We start from the raw sequence: 20304 nt of genomic DNA, 5'->3' as shown, positions 1-20304 counted from the left end.
CCAGCGTCGGACAATGCACCTTTTTGAAGGTCCTCTCTAAGGAGTGACAGGCCATAGGTCCAGTGTACAGTGTTAAAACAAAGCAAGGTTTAGAACTTCTCTTAAATCGCGGGCAAGGATGTCGATGCTTGACGACCCCAACTTCGTTGGGCCTGAGGATGACGATGACATGGATGAGGCCAACCAGGTCTGTCTGTTGCAGAGCCTTTCCCTCATGGCCGCCTGGACCACCGCTGTCTCTACGTTCGATCAGAACCTCATGAATAGTCATGCTGATAATCAAAATATTCAAACTTGTTGCTAAGAATCCCTGACTACTTTTGGTTGGGGTCTTGTTCAGATTGGCGGAGACGAGGAGGACGATGCTGCCACTCAGGACGCCGAGACGGAGGATGTAGACTATGCCCCAGAGCATGGGGTGAGAAAGTAATAAAATTACTAGGAGCTCAGCCAGACCCGCATCAGTGGACCCCCTGCCGACCTCTTTGGCGCGAATCTGCTTCCCAACGCAGGACGATACGGTCCTCTCGCCAGCTAAACGAGAGGTTGCCCGAGCAGAGGCTGAGCGCCTTAAATCTCAGTCAAGGCAAAAGAAGGAATTGCTGGAGCGAATGAGGGAGCAGCAGAATGCTTTGGCCACCATGGGGGATGTGAGTCACGTCTATATATGCCATTGTTGATTCTGGACATATATGCTATCGATTGTGTTTCTCCATGCAGGCGGAGCGGGCCAGACACCGAATCAACTTCTTGCTGAAGCAAGCAGAAATCTTTCAGCACTTCGCGTCGGACTCAGCGATTAAGGAGGCAAAGAAGTATGTGGGGATGCCTCCGCTATGGGACAGGGTTTGGAGGCTTGGGGAAGTAGACGTGACTGGGGTGTTAGGGGCTGATGAACTATGACAACAGAGCTGCAGCTTGTCATGCATCATGGCCTCGGGCCTCTCCCCTACGCAGGGCCAAGGCGAAGGGGCGGGGGACGCGCAAGGAGGAGGACGAGGACGCGGAATTGCTCAAGGACGAGGACGACGGCGGTGTGAATGCGGGCCACCGCTTGCAGGTCCAGCCCTCCATCATCACGGGCGGGACGTTGCGCGAGTATCAGATGCAGGGTCTCAACTGGATGATCCATTTGTATGACAATGGCATCAACGGTATCCTCGCTGATGAGATGGTGAGCTAATTATCACTGTACTACATACATGTATTGCTGTTTGTCTCGGCGCGCCGCCAAACGGGATTACCGCGGCTCGGTGAACGTTTGCCACGCGCTGGGACACACAGTGGTGTATGGGTAATGGCACGTCGGTGCATCCATCGGGTATTCCACACCTCTGTCTCCAACCCGTGTTCTCCGATACACACCCTTCTCCGATACATCTTAACGTGTATCTTAACGTTCTCCGATACATTTTTGGTACCGCACTGTGGCGGCAGCCTCTGGAGATTGATAGCCCAACGCACTTTCACGCATCGAGCCTGGACGAGGTTTTTACTTCCTTCATGCCAGCCAGACAGCCTACTTCCGTTTGCCGAATCAGCAGTCAACCGGGTTCTGCGGTGCCGCGGTTGGGACACGGGATGACGCCGTAACCAGCTGATTGATATGGTGCTCGATTTTGGAAGCAGGCTAAGTCTCTGCGGAAATTATTACCTGCTTGGGCGCTCGCTACATGGGCGCTTCTGCTGCATGGTCTTGAAAGTGACAGCCGGTGGACTTCCGGGCGCCAGGGACCAGTAAAAGATTGCCAACGGCAGGCGGGCAGATGGACAGCTTCACCAGAATGTGCTTATGGCTAGGCCAGGGGCTAGGATGGCTGGCTTGGGCATGAAGATGCCTTTTGGGCAAATGGTCGTCGTCTAGGAATTCTCAACGAAGCGGTCGGTGCCCGGCAGCTGCCAGGGCGGAGGGACCCACGCCTTTCGCTTTGGGGCCATACGTAGGTCAAAGCATTTCATGTGGCGGTGACTTGGGCTGGAGCCACATTTAAAGGGCAGTTAAGACATGATGCTGCAGCCCACATGGTGCATGGGGTTGTGTCGGTGCGCACTGGAGTTGAATACTGAAGTGACATTTTGGACATGCATGGATCCAGCTATTCACTTACCCGGAGCCGTCTCTTTTGAGAATTTCATTTCACTTCCAGGGATCAGGACTGGGCATATGCTTCGGAAGCTATTAGGCGCCTGTAGCTCGTGCTTGCTGGGTCACTGGCGTAGCACTTGGACGGAGCCCATATTTCTGTACCTTAGCCTGCCTGCTTGACGGACATCTTGAGCAAACGGCCCTTCGGTAACTGGACGCCTCGCGTTTATCAAGACACCTTAACGTGTGCTTTTTCGTCATGTTTGCCGATTGCTGAATCCTAGCCGTCGCCCACAACGGTGTCCTCCCCATGCCGCGACCCGAATCCCTCACTTTTTTTTCTCAATACTGTTCTGTCGTGCTGCTGTTTGCCGCTCTCACAGGGTCTCGGCAAGACGCTGCAAACCATCTCCCTGGTGGCTTACCTGTATGAGTATCGTGGCATCACTGGGCCTCATATCGTCATTACGCCCAAATCCACGCTGGGTAACTGGGTCAACGAGTTCCGCCGCTTCTGCCCCATCATCCGTGTCACCAAGTTCCACGGCAACAATGAGGAGCGGGTGAGACGATGGGGATCGAGCCACTCAGTGATTAGCGAGGGGCTGTAATTTTTGGGAATTTATTGGGGATTTCTTGGGATTTTGATTGTGTAGACGGTATTTGTTGAGCGATGAGGCAGCTCAGACGCAGGAGCTTTCTTTATGCTTTGCGGTTTCTAAAAGCTTTCTCTCTACTTCTGCTGTTCTTCTTCATGGTAAATTGTATGCTTGCGGATGCTTGGATAGCGGCTAGCTGGTAACCGTGCCCCCCGGCCCCTCGCGTTACGGTTCTTCCCCTACCGAGTCGGTCCGCAGATGCACCAGAAGGAGTCGACCTGCGCGCCCGGGCGATTTGACGTGGTGGTGACGAGTTACGAGATGGTGATTAAGGAGAAAAACCACTTTAAGCGTTTCCACTGGCGCTACATCATCATTGACGAGGCGCATCGTATCAAGAACGAAAACTCACGTCTGTCGCAGGTGTGTGCTTCTGAGGATAGAAGCCGTTGCTGAAGAGGGCAAGGCAGAACAGAAGTGTCCGCATACAGTTGGTTGAAAAGTGGCAGGGAACAAATCGCGTTGTTTGTGGCTGTACCACTTCCTGACTCTTATCCTACCCTGTTTCTGTATTCCCCATACGACCGCATCCACAGGTGGTTAGGCAGCTTAAGACCAACTATCGGCTGCTCATCACAGGCACGCCGCTGCAGAACAACCTGCATGAGCTGTGGGCGCTGCTCAACTTCCTGTTGCCCGAGATTTTCAGCTCGGCGGAGAAGTTCGAGGAGTGGTTCAGCATGGGCGATGGAAGCAAGGAGAAGGAGGCGGAGGTGGTGCAGCAGCTGCATAAGGTCAGCGTGGCAGCTGCAGTGGGGAAGGACGAGTAGGACGTGTGCTGCCATCGGATTGTCAGGCCGGTGTTGGGCTACTCGGGTAGTTCGCGGGCTGGGGATTAAGTGACTTTACCGTCGTGCAGTTAGCGCGTACGACCTCGCGGGAATGCGAATTTTGCCCAGAGAGCGATGCGTGAGGACTCCTGGGACTTTCGGACCGGAAAATGAGGGGAAACGTGCTCCGTCCTGGACTGTATAAATGCAGGTGCTGCGCCCCTTCCTGCTGCGTCGTGTTAAGAGCGATGTGGAGCGCGGCCTGCCTCCCAAGAAGGAGACTATCCTCAAGATCGGCATGAGCGACATGCAAAAGAAATGGTGCATGGGGTCACCCTTCTCTGGGCGTGTGGGGCGTACGGGATTAGGACCTTCCACAAAAGGAACCGATGTCGCCGCCGGTTTAACAGAGGTCGCGCGAGTCCGGTTGTGGCACGGGCGCACGGTCATCTTTGACGACTAGGAAAGCCTGGAGATTCGGCGTGCTTGGCGTTGTCCGCCCCTCCGCCATACAGATGAGCTTTGCCTTCAACCGTTGCGACTTAGAACATGTAAACCTTTGCCGTCGCCCTCGGCTCTTGGGCCCCGACACACCCTGGTGGACCCCTGCTTACTCGGTCACGACGTCTCCGTCACGCTGCCCCTGCACCCTCAGGTACGCTGCGCTCCTACAGAAGGACATTGACGCGCTCAACGGCGGCGCCGACCGTGCCAAGCTGCTCAACGTTGTCATGCAGCTGCGCAAGTGCTGCAACCACCCATACCTCTTCCAAGGCGCTGAGCCGGGCCCGCCCTTCATCACTGGTACGATGAGGGGCTTGATGGGGGCCGCTGCCGGGAAGTAGACGAAAGTGTGGCTTCAACGGCTTCTGTCCGGGTTCTTTTACCGGTGCAGTAGGGAAGCGTTACTAGCCCGAGGTGTTGTCCAGGACGCTCTGTTGAACTCCCATAGGCTTCAGCAACCACTTTTAAAGCCGACTCCCAATCGCACAGGCGAGCACCTGATCGAGAACAGCGGCAAGCTGGTGCTGCTGGACAAGCTGCTGCCGCGCCTTAAGGAGCGCGACTCGCGTGTGCTCATCTTCAGCCAGATGACCCGCATGATCGACATCCTGGAGGACTACTGCCTGTACAGGTGCGTGCGACCTAGTTGCATCGAGTTTATCACATGCGGGCTTGTTGATGGTTTCGTAAAGGTAGTTCACCTTCACTCTTTCTATTATGTACCTAACAAGCAAGCACGAAAATGTGGCACAAAGAGCAACGAAAGTTGTACATGCGTAGGACGTGTTGGAAGGGAACATAGGTATTGTTAACTGTAAAACGATTAGTGCGATGTGCATGAGCAATATACTTCCCAAATGCTGTGTCAAATTGTAGGTGAGACTGGCATGGGTACGTGTCTTGTGTACATGAGATACTGACGCCCCATGTCACCGCGTCGCCCCATGTCGGTCGCAGCACCCAAAATGTTCCTCAATGCCCCACCTTTTTTGCGGAAACTCTTTGGCTGTTTCCCTCCAATGAATGTGCATAGGGGCTACGGCTACTGCCGCATCGATGGTAACACGGGTGGTGACGACCGTGACAACATGATTGACGAGTTCAACAAGCCGAACTCGTCCAAGTTTATCTTCCTGCTGTCCACTCGCGCCGGTGGTCTGGGCATCAACCTTGCCACGGCCGATATCGTCGTGCTCTATGACAGGTATGTGCCAGGAAGTCATGGGTGCCGGGCTTGCTTGTGATAGCTCGCGGGTTGCTCGAGGAAAGTTACTTTCTTTCGATTGAAACCGTTGCTGTCCCGCCATGCTTGCGGTCACTTGTGCCGCTTAAATGCATTTGCCTGAGCAGCTACCTTCACCACATACTAAGGATCTACTTTCCTCCCTTCCCATTTGACCATTCGCAGCGACTGGAACCCGCAGATGGACTTGCAGGTGAGGCAGGTTAACGGGTCGCTTTGGAGGTTGCTGCTACTGGTTGTCCTTCGTGCGCTTCTATCCCTTCTTAATCTTAAACCGGGAAGAAGAACTACACATGGGCCATGAGGGTGCTGAGTATCAAGGCCTCAAAGTAGAAGGACCTTTTTAGCACATTCTTTCAGAGAGCGGCTCCATGTTCGTCACCCTCTGTGCAAGTGTTCGCCATCAGTTTGCAACCACCAAACGCTATCTATTTTGCAACTGCACAGGCCATGGATCGTGCCCATCGTATCGGCCAGAAGAAGGAGGTGCAAGTCTTCCGCTTTTGCATCGAGAACTCGATTGAGGAGAAGGTGCGGTCTAGTTCTATACAGCAGGGTTCAGCACGGCGGCAGCACCCTGGTGCACGGCGGCTAGCTCTCGTCCTCCTGGCGCAGCCTTTATCTGAATTCACCTCTGGTGCCCTGAACTGCGTGCGGAAAGCCCGCGGACAACTTGATGTACCCATCCACTCCATATTCTTTACACGGCGCAGGTGATTGAGAAGGCCTACAAGAAGCTGCGCCTGGACGCGCTGGTCATCCAGCAGGGCCGCCTGACGGAGAACAACGCCACCAAAGTCAACAAGGACGACCTCATCAACATGGTCCGATACGGTGCCGAGCTGGTCTTCAGCAGCGACTCCTCCAACATCACGGACGCGGGTGCGTGCCACTGCAGCAGGCGCACTGTCGAGAGAGCAGCGCCGGCATTCGCCGAGGGCAGGGGCACTTGTGTGTGTCCTTGCATGTTTTGTTGTCGTCAAGGGCGTCCCCACGCTATGGTTCGTCGCGCAACTGGGAAATGTTGCTCTACCGGTTGTGTCGCCTGCGCGTTTCAATCATATGAAACATTAAGAGTACGTCATGGAGCATAAACCGCCTTGCTTCGCGCTCACCTGGAGGTTTATGATTTTCGGTCTGCGGCTTCGCAATTTGGCTGCCCATATCCCGTAGATATTGACGCCATCATCAAGAAGGGAGAGCGCGACACGGCGGACCTCAACCAGAAGATGCAGCAGTTCACGGAGAACGCTATGAAGTTCACCATGGATGGCGGCATTGCGTACGACTACAAGGACGAGGATGAGGGCGGCACCGACATCGGTGACCTCAAGGCCATCATGGGTGAGCAAGTGGAACTGTGAACTGTGGTTTTATAGGCATACAGCCGACATCTGTACTTGCTTATCATAACACCTTCCATGTTTGCGCTATCATTCGACATGTGCCATTCTCGGCGTCTTCTTGCTATAGGGGATGCCCAGGGTCATATGTCCTTTTTGGGTCCTTCTCCAGGACGGAGGAAAGCCCGATGCCTTAACCGTTGCCGTGATTACCGTAACCTGCTTGCTTCTCCCTCCCCAAGGCTCAAATTGGGTCGATCCGCCTAAGCGTGAGCGCAAGCGCCACCTGCTTAACTACAACGACGCCGAGTATTACAAGAACGCCATGAAGGCCGGCGCAAAGGGCGATCCACGCGGGCCCCGCCTGCCCAAGATGCCCGTGTTGCAGGACTTCCAGTTCTACAACGTGAGTTAAAACCGTACGTGCGAAACCGCCACGATAATTCTTGTGGATGGCATGCCGTGACTCATTGCATTCCTAAGGATGTGTTGGGATGGGCAATGAAACGCATTACAATTGGGTTGGGATGGTGGCAACGGAGTAGCGCACGGTCCGTGGATGGACAGCGACATCATCTACCGCGTGTATGCTGCAGGTGACGCGCATCCAGGAGCTGTACGAGAAGGAGCACCTGTATGAGACGCATAAGCACGCGATGGCGGCGAAGGAGGCCTCCCTCAAGAACCAGGGAGCGAGCGAGGAGGCGCTGGCGGAGGCGCTTACGCCCTCCGCGGACGACCCACAGCCGCTGACGGAGGAGGAACAGGCGGAGCGCGAGCAGCTGCTCGAGGACGGCTTCAAGGATTGGACCAAGAGGTAAGGGAGAGGGGCTGTGGGATATTGGCGCATGTTCCTCTTAATCCGTAAAACCAATTCGGTTGTCAGGAGTTCCATTGGGGGGATGGCGTTCGATTGGCGACTTACCGGATGGCGTCCGGGTTAGGGCTGAAGTTCGGCGTAGTAATGTCTGTCCAACTTCTTGATGTCAGCGCCTCAGTCCTGTTCCGTGTCCGGCTCTTGCCGTCTGCAGGGACTTCAACGCCTTTGTCCGAGCATGCGAGAAATACGGGCGAGAAAACATCCCGCAGATCGCTGCCGAGGTGGACGGCAAGACGGATGAGGAGGTCCACGCCTACGCCAAGGTGCGGTGGGACGGGGGCCTTCCCTCCCTGTGCGCAGTTTATCCCTTTACGCTTTGCTTGTTTGCTGCTATTCTGCCTTGTAGGTGTTCTGGAAGCGTTACCGCGAACTGAGCGACTGGGAGAAGGTCATCAAGAACATCGAGCGCGGTGAGCAGAAGATCCAGCGGCAGCAGGACATCATGAACGCTGTGGCTGCCAAGCTGGAGCGGTACAAGAACCCTTGGCAGGAGCTCAAGGTATGTCGGACGAAGGGTTGCGCGCAGCTGTAGTCTCAGCAGATCGCCTTCTGGGATCCTGATTTGCTTCGCGCCATCACCAACCGCCAGCCACTACGTGCCGGGCACACTTACCGCACCCGACTCGCGCTTGACAGGTGATGGCTCTTGGTGCTCCCTTTCTTTTGTCCGAGTACTTGCAACTTGCCCGCTGCAAGAGCTGCTGTTACAGAACTGCACTTGCTGCGCTGAACGTTCTTCTATATCGTGTTTGGGCCTTTCTTCGGATTTCTGGTCTTACCTCCGTCTTCTTACCTCCGTCCTCATGGTGGGGTGCCGCTCTGCAGATCCAGTACGGTGCCAACAAGGGCAAGGCGTACACCGAGGAGGAAGACCGCTTCATCCTGTGCATGGTGCATAAGCTTGGGTACGGCAACTGGGACGACCTCAAGGCGGAAATCCGCAAGAGCTGGCGCTTCCGGTTCGACTGGTTTTTCAAAAGCCGCACACCGCAAGAGCTGGGCCGCAGGTGCGTGGAGTTCTATTGTAACGGGATAAAGAATTTTTGACCTTCAGACTTACGGGCAGATCGGGAATCCAATATGGAGTATCAAGGTTACGTGATGCGAGTGCCCACATATCGGACGCGTAACATGACTCGAAGACCCATAAATCTGTGCTGAAAACACTTAAAAGACGAAATGGACCTTAGACGAAAAGCTCAATTGAGATTTACTCCCTTCTCACCCTCCGCTACTGCAGGTGCGAGACGCTTATCCGCCTGATTGAGAAGGAGAACGAGGACATGAAGGAGGAGACGGACAAGGGCACTCGGGGGCGGGGAGGCGGCGGTGGCGGTCGCGGTGGCGGCCGGGGAGGCCGTGGCGGGGGCGCAGCCGGCGCCGAGGGTGCGGGCACGGGCCGCAAGCGCAAGAGCACCGCAGCGGGGGCGTCCGCGGCGGCAACGCCAGCCATAGGCGGCACCCCACAGCCAGGCAGCGAGGATGGGTCACCACAGCCTCCAGACCGCAAGAAGGGCCGTGTATAAGAACACATTATAGAAACATACATGACCTGATGTGACACGACGTGACCTGACCTGACTCAACCTAACCTTTGTGGTGTGCGCTGCGTACGTTATTTGGATGTCGAGCGCTGATAGTCCTATTGCTGTCAGTCTGTCGCTGGTACTCTTCCCTAGCACGGGTGGCGCAGTAAGCGGCGAGATGCGATGAGGTAATGCTCGGCGGGAGGAAGGCTTGCCTGCACAGCTCGCGGGAGTTTCTCATGGACAACTCGGGGCCAGTCATCCGTTGCATCACGGCTGCGTTGATCAGGCCTTGGGCGATTCTGTGTGCTATTTTGATGGCACGCAGCCCAGCCTCAGCCCTCGACATGAAATGCAAAGACAACCTGCGGGGAGCTGTGCATTATGCGGCATGTTGGACTTGACTTATCGGCCATGTTGGCTGCCTTGACTGTTATTGATGTTGTGACCGAGATTACTGCGGCAGAGGGCGACCCATACAACGCCTATTGGGATCTACGATCCGAGTAAACACGGCCTGCCACCGCTTTACCACTCTCTCTGCCGCACTTGTGTCTTTCAACAACGTCGGACGAAGTACATAACTTGCTAGCATTCAGCAGCTTCTTGGCGCGAGCTTGTTGAAGGGTATTTGTGTTGTAAATCGGTTATTTTAGCGGGTAGAGTTGCATGGCTGCGGTGAAGCTGCTGTGGTGAAGCGCCATCACCGGCTGCCAACTGGCGAAAAGATTTGTGGCTGCCATTTGAGGCGGTTGTTGAGGTGTGTGCTTCTGCAAGTGGCCGCCATGGCAGGCCGGATGTGGAAAGCTCGTTGCGAACCTGAAGTGGATTTTCGACTGAATGCGAAGCAGGGAACTTTGTAGGACTTAACCTACAATAAAGGTTTTAGTATTGTGTACGGGCTCTGCTGCGGGCCTCCGCAAGTGGGTACTTGTCCATAGCATCCCGCTTCAATAGGAGTGCATGGTTTGGGGCGCAGCTCCAATGACATGGCAGCTAAGAACGTCTTGTAACGCTAGCGGGACATTTCGGTCGCGCATACCTCCCCTGTACGTTATCTGTTCCGCGCGACACCCTGCTGGGAAACTTGACCCAAGCCGAGACGAGCTGCCTGCGGAGCGACCCCTTAACATGAAGTCACTCGTCAGCAGCGTCTCTATCAAACACAGGGCAGGTTGGCGGATGTGGAGCCCTGTGGGCAATCGCCGTCCAGTGGGATGATCGACACGAGGCTGCTAGTACTGTATGGGCCGGGGATGAGGGTCGTTCACTCACCCTTGTATGTGGCACCCCAGACCGGGCCGCTCGAGGTTGGATAAGTTGGATAGGTGCTACGTGTCCATAGAAGCGGCAATAAAGGCTAAGTCGGGTGGCTACGGTTACCAGGGGTTACCTTTCTCGCGGTGTCCTAAGGGAGAGGATTGCGGCGAGTGCGCTGCAACTGCTTAGCGAATAGGGAGTTGAGGCGCCAATTAGCTTCGCCCACCAGCATAGGCCACGGCTAGCCTTCTGGAAATGGTGGGCCCCGGTTGAGTGAAGTCTTGCCATAAGCAGCCATGAAGGAGCTTTGACTCCTTCCTTTGAGCTGAAGGAGTCAAAGCAGCGCTGGAAGAGCTGAACCGTAGGCATGTGGAAGCGGAGACTCGAGGGGAAGCCCTGCTGTACCTGGCGGGTTCGGCAGCTGCACAGGCAGGGCAATCGGCGCGACCATTGCTTGCAGGGTGCGAGTGCAATGGATCAGAGAAGAGTAGTGGCCCAACCGATATCTCACATTTGCCTGACCTTGAACCCGCCGGCAGCCTAACAGGCTGTCATAAGCCTTCGGGACGCATCAGGCAATCGGCCGGCGAAGCTGCCTCAGCCGAAGGCGAACTACCGGGGGTCCGTATGCTAAGCATTCGGAAGCACCGCACCGGAGGCTCAGGAACGCGTTCTGGATGCAATGCGGGAGCGGGGCCTTCGGATAAGGACGAGCCGACGAGGAGGCGGAAGGGGTGGTAACAACGGAGCTGTATCTGAGCACGCTACTTCAGAGCGCGCCAGGTCGGGAAATGCCTGTGGAAATGCTCTTCGTAACATTTGAAACCAGCTCCGCACCGGCGCTTGCAGACTTGTTTCGGTCCTTGGTCAGGAAGGACGAGCGGGCTCAATTATCTTAAAAAAACTGCGGCTCCATCAGGTAGTTATGGGCCTATCATTCTCTTAAGACACGAATGATGCCGGCAAAAGTGCTAGCCAACCGCCCGGGGCCAGTGCTAGGGAGGGTGCCAACCCTGGAACAGTCGACGTTTCTCCCTGCATGCGTATATCGCTACCTTACATTGGATGCACATTCCTTCCTCCTGCTGAACTCTTGAGAGAGGTGGTAGCTGTAGCACACCAGAAGAGCTAAGCATCTGAAATCTACCTGCTTTTCGTCCCTCTTACAAGCCTAAGCGCAAACCACAGAATCTGATCATCTCGCGGAGAGCTGGCATCCGGAAACAGGGAACAGTACACGCATCCAAGATGCGCCTTCATACCCTTCCTGCAGGTCCATCTGGCGAGGGGCATATCTCTGTCCGTCTGTTTGTCTATCCGTCTGCCTGCGGTCTGTTTGTCCGTCTGTACGTCCATCAAGGACCGTCAGGCCTATCGCAATACACTTTTACCCACATACTTGCTCACTCAAGCACCCACACGCAAAGCTCACACAACCTCTCACCACCGCCAGCGTCCCGAACGCCATGAAAAATACCAGCACCCGGTACATGCGCTTCATTTGCATAATTTACTACTTCACTGCACGAGGACTTGCGACACGACTTTTGAAGATCGCGATTTCACACGCGTCACAAGCATTACAGTGTCGCTGCCCCCGGTCGTTTCGTCGCCCCTTTGTAAATCACCATCCGCGAGCCCTCCGACCGCGAAAGAAGGAAGTTCCTCTTTCCCGTCACCATCCAGTCGCACCCCCACCACCCGCTACAGGCACACCGCCCGTCCGCCGACGAAGCGCGCGCGGCAAGGCGGCCAGCAGCGACGCCGGCAGCGGTGCCGCCGCCTGCACCGCTGCCGGCGGCTGCGGCGGCTGCGGCGGCGGCGCCAGCCGCCGCAACAGCGCCTTCCCAAGCTCGACGCCCTCCGCGACCGCATTCATGCAAGCGCCCACAGCCGCCCGGGCCCTCCTCAGCACCGCCACCGCCTCCTTCGCATTCGCCGCCATCCGCCTCCGCGCGCCCTCGTCAGCGTCTATGCTACCGCTGTCGCTGTCATCATTATCATCATCATCATCATCATCGTCGGAGGAAGAGGAGGAAGAAGGGGAGGAGGACGAAGAAGGTGCAATAGGCGAGGAGTCCGTTCCAGGCTGCCGCCGCTTCCGACCCGGCTCCTTTCCCCGCCTCCACTGTGCAGCTGCGAGCTGCTCCGCTAGCCGCTGCCGTGCCAAGTACAGCTCGTACAGCACGTGTTGTGTGTAGAAGTTGCACGGGCCGAGCATCAAAACCGCCACTCGGGCGCGGTGCTGCAGGTGACCCAGCAACGCTCCATCCGGCGACCGCTGCACCGCTGCAGCTGCTGCATCCCCGCCGCCGCCGCCGCCGCTGCCGCCGCCGCCGCCGCCGCCCCACAGCATCGGCGGCTCCGAGAACGCGCCCGCCAGCCACCAGAGCGCACGTTCCCGCAGCTCTGGTTCGACCTTGTCTCGCCACAGCTCCAAGGCCGCCGCGCCGCCGTCATCACCGCCGCCGTCACCGCCATTTCCTCCCTGGGCCTCGCCCCTCGTGGCGTGCTCTTGCCGCCGCAGCCGCCGCAGGGCCGTCTGCAGCCCACTCGCCGGCCCCGCGGCAGCTGTGTTTCCCCCACCCGTTCCCCCGGGCTGGGCTTGGGGAGCTGTGGCGACCGGTGTGTTGTGGGGGGGGGGTTCGGGGGCGCCGATGTCGAAAGATGTGTGCTTTAATGGTCTGAGCCGCAAGGGGAGAAAGTGCCCGATATGTCACGTGAATGTGTGTGCACGTGTGTATGAGAAGAAGTCCAACAGCAAGGGGATGAACTTAAGGGGAACCCCTTTGGTAAGAGCTGTAGACAAGACGATGCAAGACGCGTTTGGGTGCCCCGAGGTCGGGTTCGGTTAAATTTGGGAGCGGCAGCAAAGCCAGGCCATCAAAGGCGCAGGTCTCAGCATCCACCGACGGCAATAAATTCGACAGTTGGGCACGTTCATGGCGGTGACTGCTGCACAACCAAACGTACCTGCTGGCGGCGTCGGCGCCGCCGCTTTCGCAAGCTTTGACAAGGTCGAGTCAAGCAACGCCCACACCTCCGCCTCGTACGGCGAGCTCAGTACACCCGTCGTACAGAGGTCCAGGTGCAGCAGGCAGCCTCGGACCAGTGCCAGGGAGCAGGAGCTGCAGTGGTCGCTGCTGCGTGCGAGACCTGACGACAAATGCGATCCATATGACCCATGGGTCACAGCATACCGGAGAGCGAAACAGGAAAAAGGGCAAAAAGACAAGAGAAAAGACAAGGGAGACACAGGACGGGCGGATGTTAACCCTAAGACCCGAACACACACATCCCTAAGGTTTGCCCCCAGGTTTGCCAATAGGGGGAAGTCGCCGCGGGGGAAAGAGCCAGTAAAGTAAAGTGGTAAAGTGGTAAAGTGGTTGTACCTCCTAATTACAGGGGGAAGGGGGAAAAGGGGATGTCGTACTAGAGGGGCCGGGCGGGGGGGGGTACGGGGCGGGCGGGAAAAAGGGCGTCGAAAACACACACACATACACACACATGCACAGTTCATCCGACACGGTCCTTTCCGCAAACGCGTCACCTTTGTATATGAAAAGTGCTTTAGCGAGAAACACAACACGAGACCCGTGCGGAGGGATGGGGGCGGGGAGGGAGAGGAAGGGGGACACACTCACCCGCCAGAGCTGCCGTACACAGTGGATCCGATTTCAGGGCCTGTAGCTGCATCTGGACGAGAGAATGGAGGTCCGTTAGAACGCTGTGGCTGTCAGCCGCGTTCAGCGCCGCTGATGTGGCCCTCTTGTTCCGGTTCTCCCGCCAAAGGTCCCTTTTTTTCTGAAGTTCCTTCTTCCTCTTCGCCTCCTCCTCCGCCCGCTGTCGTCTCCGCCTCCGCTCCTTCGCCTCCTGCCGCTTCTGTTCTTCGTCCTCCTCTTTCGCCTCTTCCTCTTCCTCCTCTTCCTCCTCCTGCTGCCGCCGCTTCCGTTTCTTTTCCTGCCGCTGCTCCTCCTCCTCCTCCTCCTCCTGCTGCTGCTGCTGCTGCTGCTGCTGCCGCCTCCGCGTTGACTTGCGAGTCGGTTGTGATGTGGACGGTCCCGGTCCCGCATCACCCGAGTCTTCGGCGGCTTCACCTGCCGCGGCGGCGCCCATTGCTGCTGCTTCGCCGTCCGCGTCTGTCTCCTCCACCCCCACCTCCTCTGCTTCCCGGTGTGCCTTCCGCTTCTTCCCACTCTCCCTCTTCTTCTCCTCCCCCTTCTCCCTCCTCCCCTTCCCCCCCGCCTTCCTCCCTCCCTTTTCCCGCCTCTTTGCCCTCCTCCTTCCCCTCCTCTCCTCTCCATCCGCCTCGTCGTCAACGCCCATCTCCTCCTCCCCCTCCTCCCCTTGCGCCGCCGCCGCCGCCGCCGCGCCTGCATTACCGCCGCCGCCGTGGCGGCTGGTTACCCCCAGTCGTACCCCCAACACCTTGACCGCGGTGCCGGGCTGCACCATCGCCACCGACTCCATCCACTCCAGGTACTCGCAGTAGCTGTCCGCCAGTTCCACCATCAGCACCGTCAGGCCCACTGCGTCAGGATCCCCTGGAGCAAACCGGACGGCGGTGACGCCCGCCGCCATGCCTTGGCCGATCCTGCCGGCGGCGCAGTAGCTCTGGGCTAGAAAGTACGACAGTTTGGTGGTGTTGTTTGGGAGATGAGCCATCGCAACCTGGGGTGGGGTGGAGGGGCGGGTGGAGGGGGAGATACGAACCACGAGCGAGTGTGAAGCTGATGCCAAGGAAAGACTGAAGGGGGTCGGGGGGGGGGATGAATGGGTTTTGGGGAAAGCTCCAGACACACCGAACAAGACCTGGATGGCAGGGTGCGAAAGCCTTACGACCCCCTTCCAAGGAGTTAGGTCGGGTGGGCGGGTGGGTGTGAATGCAAGCGGGATAAGGACACAGGATGGTCGGGTGGGGGGGCGGAAGGGCGGGTTGGAGGTGCAGGTGGTGTGTTAGCAGGCGGTGGTGTCTGATTCCACCGGGGGCCCGGGCCACAGGAGGGGACGACAGAGGGGAGAGGTAGAGAGAGCAAAACACGGCGTACCCCCGCCAGGAGGTCGTCACTGACCCCCAAACCCCACTCGGGGTGGCATTGACACCTTGCCGCGGCAACCCCCCCCAAACCCAAATCCAAACCCACCCCACACACCACCCAAGACACCACTCGGTCCCCCCCAGGAACTAACGTCACACACAAACTCCTTTTTATGGAAATCCTGGAGCTTGTCCAACCACTCCAACCACCCCAACTGTACCCATTCCTGCATACAACCCCGCCTCTCACCCTCCCTCTCCTCCGCGCCGCCCTACCCGCAGGCACCTCTCACACTGCTTCCAGCCCTCCATGGCCGCGGGGTTGCCACGCATCGTTTTGGACCACGCCCGCGGCAAGTGCTCCCAGGCCCGTACGGGCGCCAGCGAAACACCTCGCGAGCCGCTGTCGCCACCGCGGCGGCCTGCCGCCCCCTCCCCCTCTCCCTCCTCCGCCGCCACCGCCGCCGCGGCAACTTGCGCCTCCGCCTCCGCCTCGGCGAGCAGATTCTCGCAATACGGCCGCATCCTGTCCGGGGGGCCGGGGCGCTGGGGTGTATGTATTCGTATTCGTGTTCGTGGTGTAGGACGTTGAAGCGAGGGGAGTTTAGGGAGTTAAAAAACCTGGTACCAGGTGGGGCATCGGCGTGCCCGTGTGCCTGAGTGCGTGGGTTGTGTGTGTATGTATGTACATGTATGTACATGTATGTACATGTATGTACATGTATGTATGTATGTATGTATGTATGTATGTTGTTACAGGGTGGTTAACTTCGCCAGCGGCCCCCTTTCCCGGGGCAGTCCCTGCTCTCCCCTGCTAGAGGGGCACCCTAATCCGTCACCCCATCCGACTTCAGAATGTATTCGTTGGGTTCGGCAACTCACCACCAGCATCCAACCAAATCTAGCGGATCAACGGCGCATCAACTTAGTTCCTGGTCAGCTCGCAAGTTGATATTATCACGTCCTACACCGTCCATAAGATGGGGGGCCACCTCCCATTTCATCACTCCTCAAACACCCGAGGAGCCGGCAGGCGGATTTGAACCCGGGTCGACTGGGTCGACTGGGAGCAGAAGTCAGGCCTTAACCTCTGCCAGCCGCCTGCCTATGTATGTATGTATGTATGTATGTATGTATGTATGTATGTATGTATGTATGTATGTATGTATGTGTGAGGGGGAAGAGAGATAAGATGCAAGCGCGCCGGACAATTTCAAAACTCAGACCCTCGGTGGTACACTATCTACTCGTATGAGGCCTTTGTACTAGTCCGTACAATGCCGTACACACACCAGTTCAAGTAGCCCACCAATCCCGATATTGCAGTACGGGGCGCATCCACCCAGGCCGAAAGCGGCTTAGACAGCTTGGCGGACAGCACCGCCGCCGTACTGCTCAGTTTGTCCTGTTTGTCCAGTTTGGTGGCAACATGTGGGCGCGAGGTGGGATACGGGCAGGGCGGGGCGGGGCGTGTGTATGTATGTGTATGTATGTGTATGTATGTATGTATGTATGTATGTATGTATGTATGTATGTATGTATGTATGTATGTATGTATGTATGTGTTTTTTAATTAACTGGGGCACGTCCACGTGTTGTGTCTGTAGGCCGCCTGTGGAAAATGACGGGACTAGCCATTGACGTGAAGGGCCGTGATAGCTCAAATAGCCTCGGGGGCTGTACCGATGGTGGGTGGGTGGGTGGCATGTGTGTATACGTTTGTGTGTTTACGTGTCCCCCTCTGTCCGCCCTCCCCCCGCCGCCCCCCCCACATACATCAACATGAGGACACGGGCTCCCGGACCACTTCCGCTGTGCGGTGCTGTGCTGTGCTGTGCTGCCGGCACCCCCCAACTGGGATTCCTGTGTCCCACCCCACCCCACCTCACCCCACCTCACCCCACCCCGCCCAAAACCCTCCCAACCACGGCGAGACGTCGTAACCGACAATCAAGACATAGGGCCCATGACCGCCTCCTGGCAGCTCTGGGCTGAGAGCCGCTGGTGCTTAGCATACGGGCTGCTGCTGCTGCTGCTGGCATTTCCCACTATTCGTACGATGCAACCCCCACCGCCACCACAAGCCCAAAAGCCGCTTTGTTCCCCTTCCCTTTGCCCCCTACCCCCCCCCAAAGAATAACCAATTCAAGTACGACAAGGGTTAAAAGGAAGTCCTCTCACCGCTTCTAGCAGCTGTACGGCAACAACGGCCGCGACACGCTCCTTGTGCCGTACACTCAGCTGGAAGTGTGCCAACTGCTTCAGCGCGCGATAAACCTACATAAGAGGTAGGCGGGTTGTTGGTTAGGTTGTTGGTGGGCACCGGGCATGGGGGGAGGGAGGGGGTATTAAGAGTCATGATGGAGTCGTAGGTACGGGAGGAAGAGGAGGGGTAAAGCCACTGAGGCAGGCAGTGCGAAAAAGGAAATTTGAGTACGGAACGAATGCACATGTACACAAAGAATGCATCGGCTAAGAAAAGGTGGATGTGGCACGCACGTACATACATACAGGCATACATACACACATACATACGTACATACACACGCACATTGCGCCCCGATGTAGATGATATTCCCCCTTTCTAACACATACCCACGCCTACACCCCTTCCCCCACCTCACCCCCTCACTCACCAAGGGGGCTGACGACATGCCCGAAGCCAGCAGCAACTCTGCCGTACACACCAGCATCCGTACAATGGTCCGTTTATTAGCCTGGTAGTTGGTGGCCTCATCCAAGTCGCGCAAAAACCTCTTTCCGGGCTTGTCCAGCCGATATATGTCCTGTATAACATGATGCAACACCGTACGGCATGGCAAGGCAGGCGAGTGTACGCGTAGAGTAGGTAAGTGTGGATTTTTCCGTACAACAAGTTTCAACCGGTCACGAATCAGAATGGTGAGCATGTGGAGCGGTGGTGGTTCCGGTCTGTATCCCCCTCCCCCTCCCCCCGGGGTATAGCGACCGCATCCCCGGTCAGCTGGAAAGCGCTTTCCTGATGCGGAGGGGGCGGGACTCGGGTGGGGCGAGTGAGCAGCAGAGCTAGGCGGGGAGGGAGGGAGGGGGGGAGGGAGAAGGGGGGGGGAGGGAGAGGGGAAGGGAGGGAGGGAGGGGGGAAAGACGAACCACGAGCGGGTGAAGCTGCTGCCAAGGAAAGAGTGCTGCAGTGCAGATGTAAATAGAGCATGGCTAACCAGTCGGCGGTTGTGAAGAAGCCGTCCTCGGGATGATGTAGAGTGATGACGACAGCGGAAACCTACCTACCTACCTACCTACCTACCTAGCCGCCAAGACTAAAATAAGAGCAGAAGAAGAGCAGTAGAACCAAGCCGTAAACTAGTAAAGGTAGGTGTAAAGGCGGCGAAAAGCTAATAAAAGTGACGTGAGAAGAGAAAGGGATGATGTGAGCTGGAACAAAGTTTGCCGCCGGCCTGGCGGCGGCATTGAAGAGGCTGGAGCAAAAGTGGCTGATAAGCTGGTAATAAGCTGCTGGTGACATGGAAGTGCCCCTCCCAAACCCCCAGCAGAGGGAGAGGGGAGAGAGAGAGGGGGAGAGGGAGAGACAGTGAGAAGTCCTCCCATCCCCCCGGCAGAACTCCCAGGGATTGCCTGTCCAAGGTTGGCGGCTCACCGTGCACTTCCACAGCATGTTGCAGATGTTCACCGCTGAGAGGTAGTCCCGTCGGAGGATGCACCAGGGAAGAAGCTCATCCAGGAGTCGGACGTACTGGTTGCGGAGCTGAGTGGAGCAGCATGGACAGATGAGAAAGATGGGCATGTGACAGATGAGAAAGATGACGGCTCAAGGATACAGTAAGCGGATGCATTCCACGCGGCTATGTAGGCATTATGGATTGCATTTTAGCTAGCCAATGCGCAAAGCCGCCGAAGCCAGGTCCATGGTTCGCTCACCTGAATTCGTCCACTACTTAGGTCTGCTGGCAGGCCAAGTCTAGATATGACAAGCCGTTTTGGCGGTCTCGGAATACCGGCTCGTTCCCAAACCTCAAGCTGCTGCAGGACATCTTTCGACTCCCCAGGCTCCGACTCCCAATGCTTCATCCTTTTGCTCCCAGAATAACCTAGTGATAAGCTATATCTTTCAAATTATCTAATCATGCCACTGCGCCTCAATCCATATAACTTGACGCTCCGAACTTCCACGAAAGAGGCTGCAACGTTTCTTACAACCCGTTACATAGGCATAAACGCTGGAACCGCAAAACAGTTGTACGCCCGTAGAATTTACAATATATACCTGACAAGTATTTAGAAGACGACGCCACTCCGGTTTCGGAGCTACCATGCTACCAGTTGACTAATATCAACTGCAAAAAGAAGCTCCTGTTCTCCCAGACCCTAATCGAGTAGCCACGCCATACGCCCCCAAAATCTTCAAGCTCTAGCGAAAAGACGTAGGAATCACAAGGACAGGTTTGAACCAGTGAAACTGAAAACTCTGTCCGCAACTCCGCTGGAAATCAGGGAAATTGACAGAGAACTATACCCATCGCAAAGCCGACAAGTCTAACTAGCTAGTTTTTTCACAATCGATGATTGCACGTCAGCATGCCAAGTCCTACGAGCTGACCAGGATAGGAGTTGAGCCGCCGTTGATCCGGCAGATTCCGTTGGATGCCGGTGGCGGGCGCTGAACCAGAGCGATCCACTGAGAAGTCGGCTAGGTGACTGGATGAGGGTGCCCCAAAATACCGGAGAAGGCAGGGTTTCGCCGGGTAGCGGCCACGGATGAAGATATGCCCCCTGTCCCACACATCATACCAAAAATTGGTCGGCGAGGGTCATCGTCGTACGGCGTCACGCCAAGCCGTTCCGTTGTGGCCAATGCCCCGTTAAGCGCCCGTGACCATCTCCCCAAGCCTGTGCAGGATTTGATGGAGCTCACATATCCTTACACCATGTACCTTGGCTCTGGCGTTGACCGAGCCGCTACCGTGTCATGTAGCGACCCATGGTTCGCATGGAGGGGTT

The 20304-nt window shown here is 56.9% G+C and overlaps 2 protein-coding genes across 2 annotated transcripts; one reads left to right on the top strand and one right to left on the bottom strand.

Moving 5' to 3' along the window:
- Positions 1 to 118: 118 nt before the first annotated feature.
- Positions 119 to 9011, top strand: VOLCADRAFT_80059 (uncharacterized protein; the record flags this gene model as incomplete). Its single annotated transcript, XM_002948237.1, has 22 exons — positions 119 to 191; positions 351 to 418; positions 513 to 650; positions 721 to 815; positions 958 to 1174; positions 2470 to 2649; positions 2944 to 3108; positions 3282 to 3479; positions 3727 to 3836; positions 4171 to 4319; positions 4509 to 4650; positions 5053 to 5223; positions 5428 to 5455; positions 5710 to 5793; positions 5976 to 6144; positions 6436 to 6606; positions 6848 to 7011; positions 7202 to 7422; positions 7637 to 7748; positions 7832 to 7984; positions 8311 to 8492; positions 8726 to 9011. 22 exons carry the CDS (start codon positions 119 to 121, stop codon positions 9009 to 9011), a joined length of 3276 nt encoding a protein of 1091 aa, XP_002948283.1.
- A 1137-nt stretch (positions 9012 to 10148) lies between these two features.
- On the bottom strand, positions 10149 to 19374 carry VOLCADRAFT_88472 (uncharacterized protein; the record flags this gene model as incomplete). The annotated part of the gene is made up of 12 exons (XM_002948099.1): positions 10149 to 10203; positions 10498 to 10676; positions 10925 to 10968; positions 11964 to 12884; positions 13245 to 13427; positions 13916 to 14942; positions 15586 to 15835; positions 16602 to 16714; positions 17491 to 17586; positions 17946 to 18095; positions 18944 to 19051; positions 19225 to 19374. 12 exons carry the CDS (start codon positions 19372 to 19374, stop codon positions 10149 to 10151), a joined length of 3276 nt encoding a protein of 1091 aa, XP_002948145.1.
- Positions 19375 to 20304: the final 930 nt, after the last annotated feature.

This window comes from Volvox carteri, assembly GCF_000143455.1.
Source record: "Volvox carteri f. nagariensis unplaced genomic scaffold VOLCAscaffold_9, whole genome shotgun sequence".
In the NCBI taxonomy this organism is placed as follows: Eukaryota; Viridiplantae; Chlorophyta; class Chlorophyceae; order Chlamydomonadales; family Volvocaceae; genus Volvox; species Volvox carteri.
The sequence above is the reverse complement of the archived record's forward strand: the minus strand, read 5'-3'. Positions and strand labels throughout refer to the sequence as shown.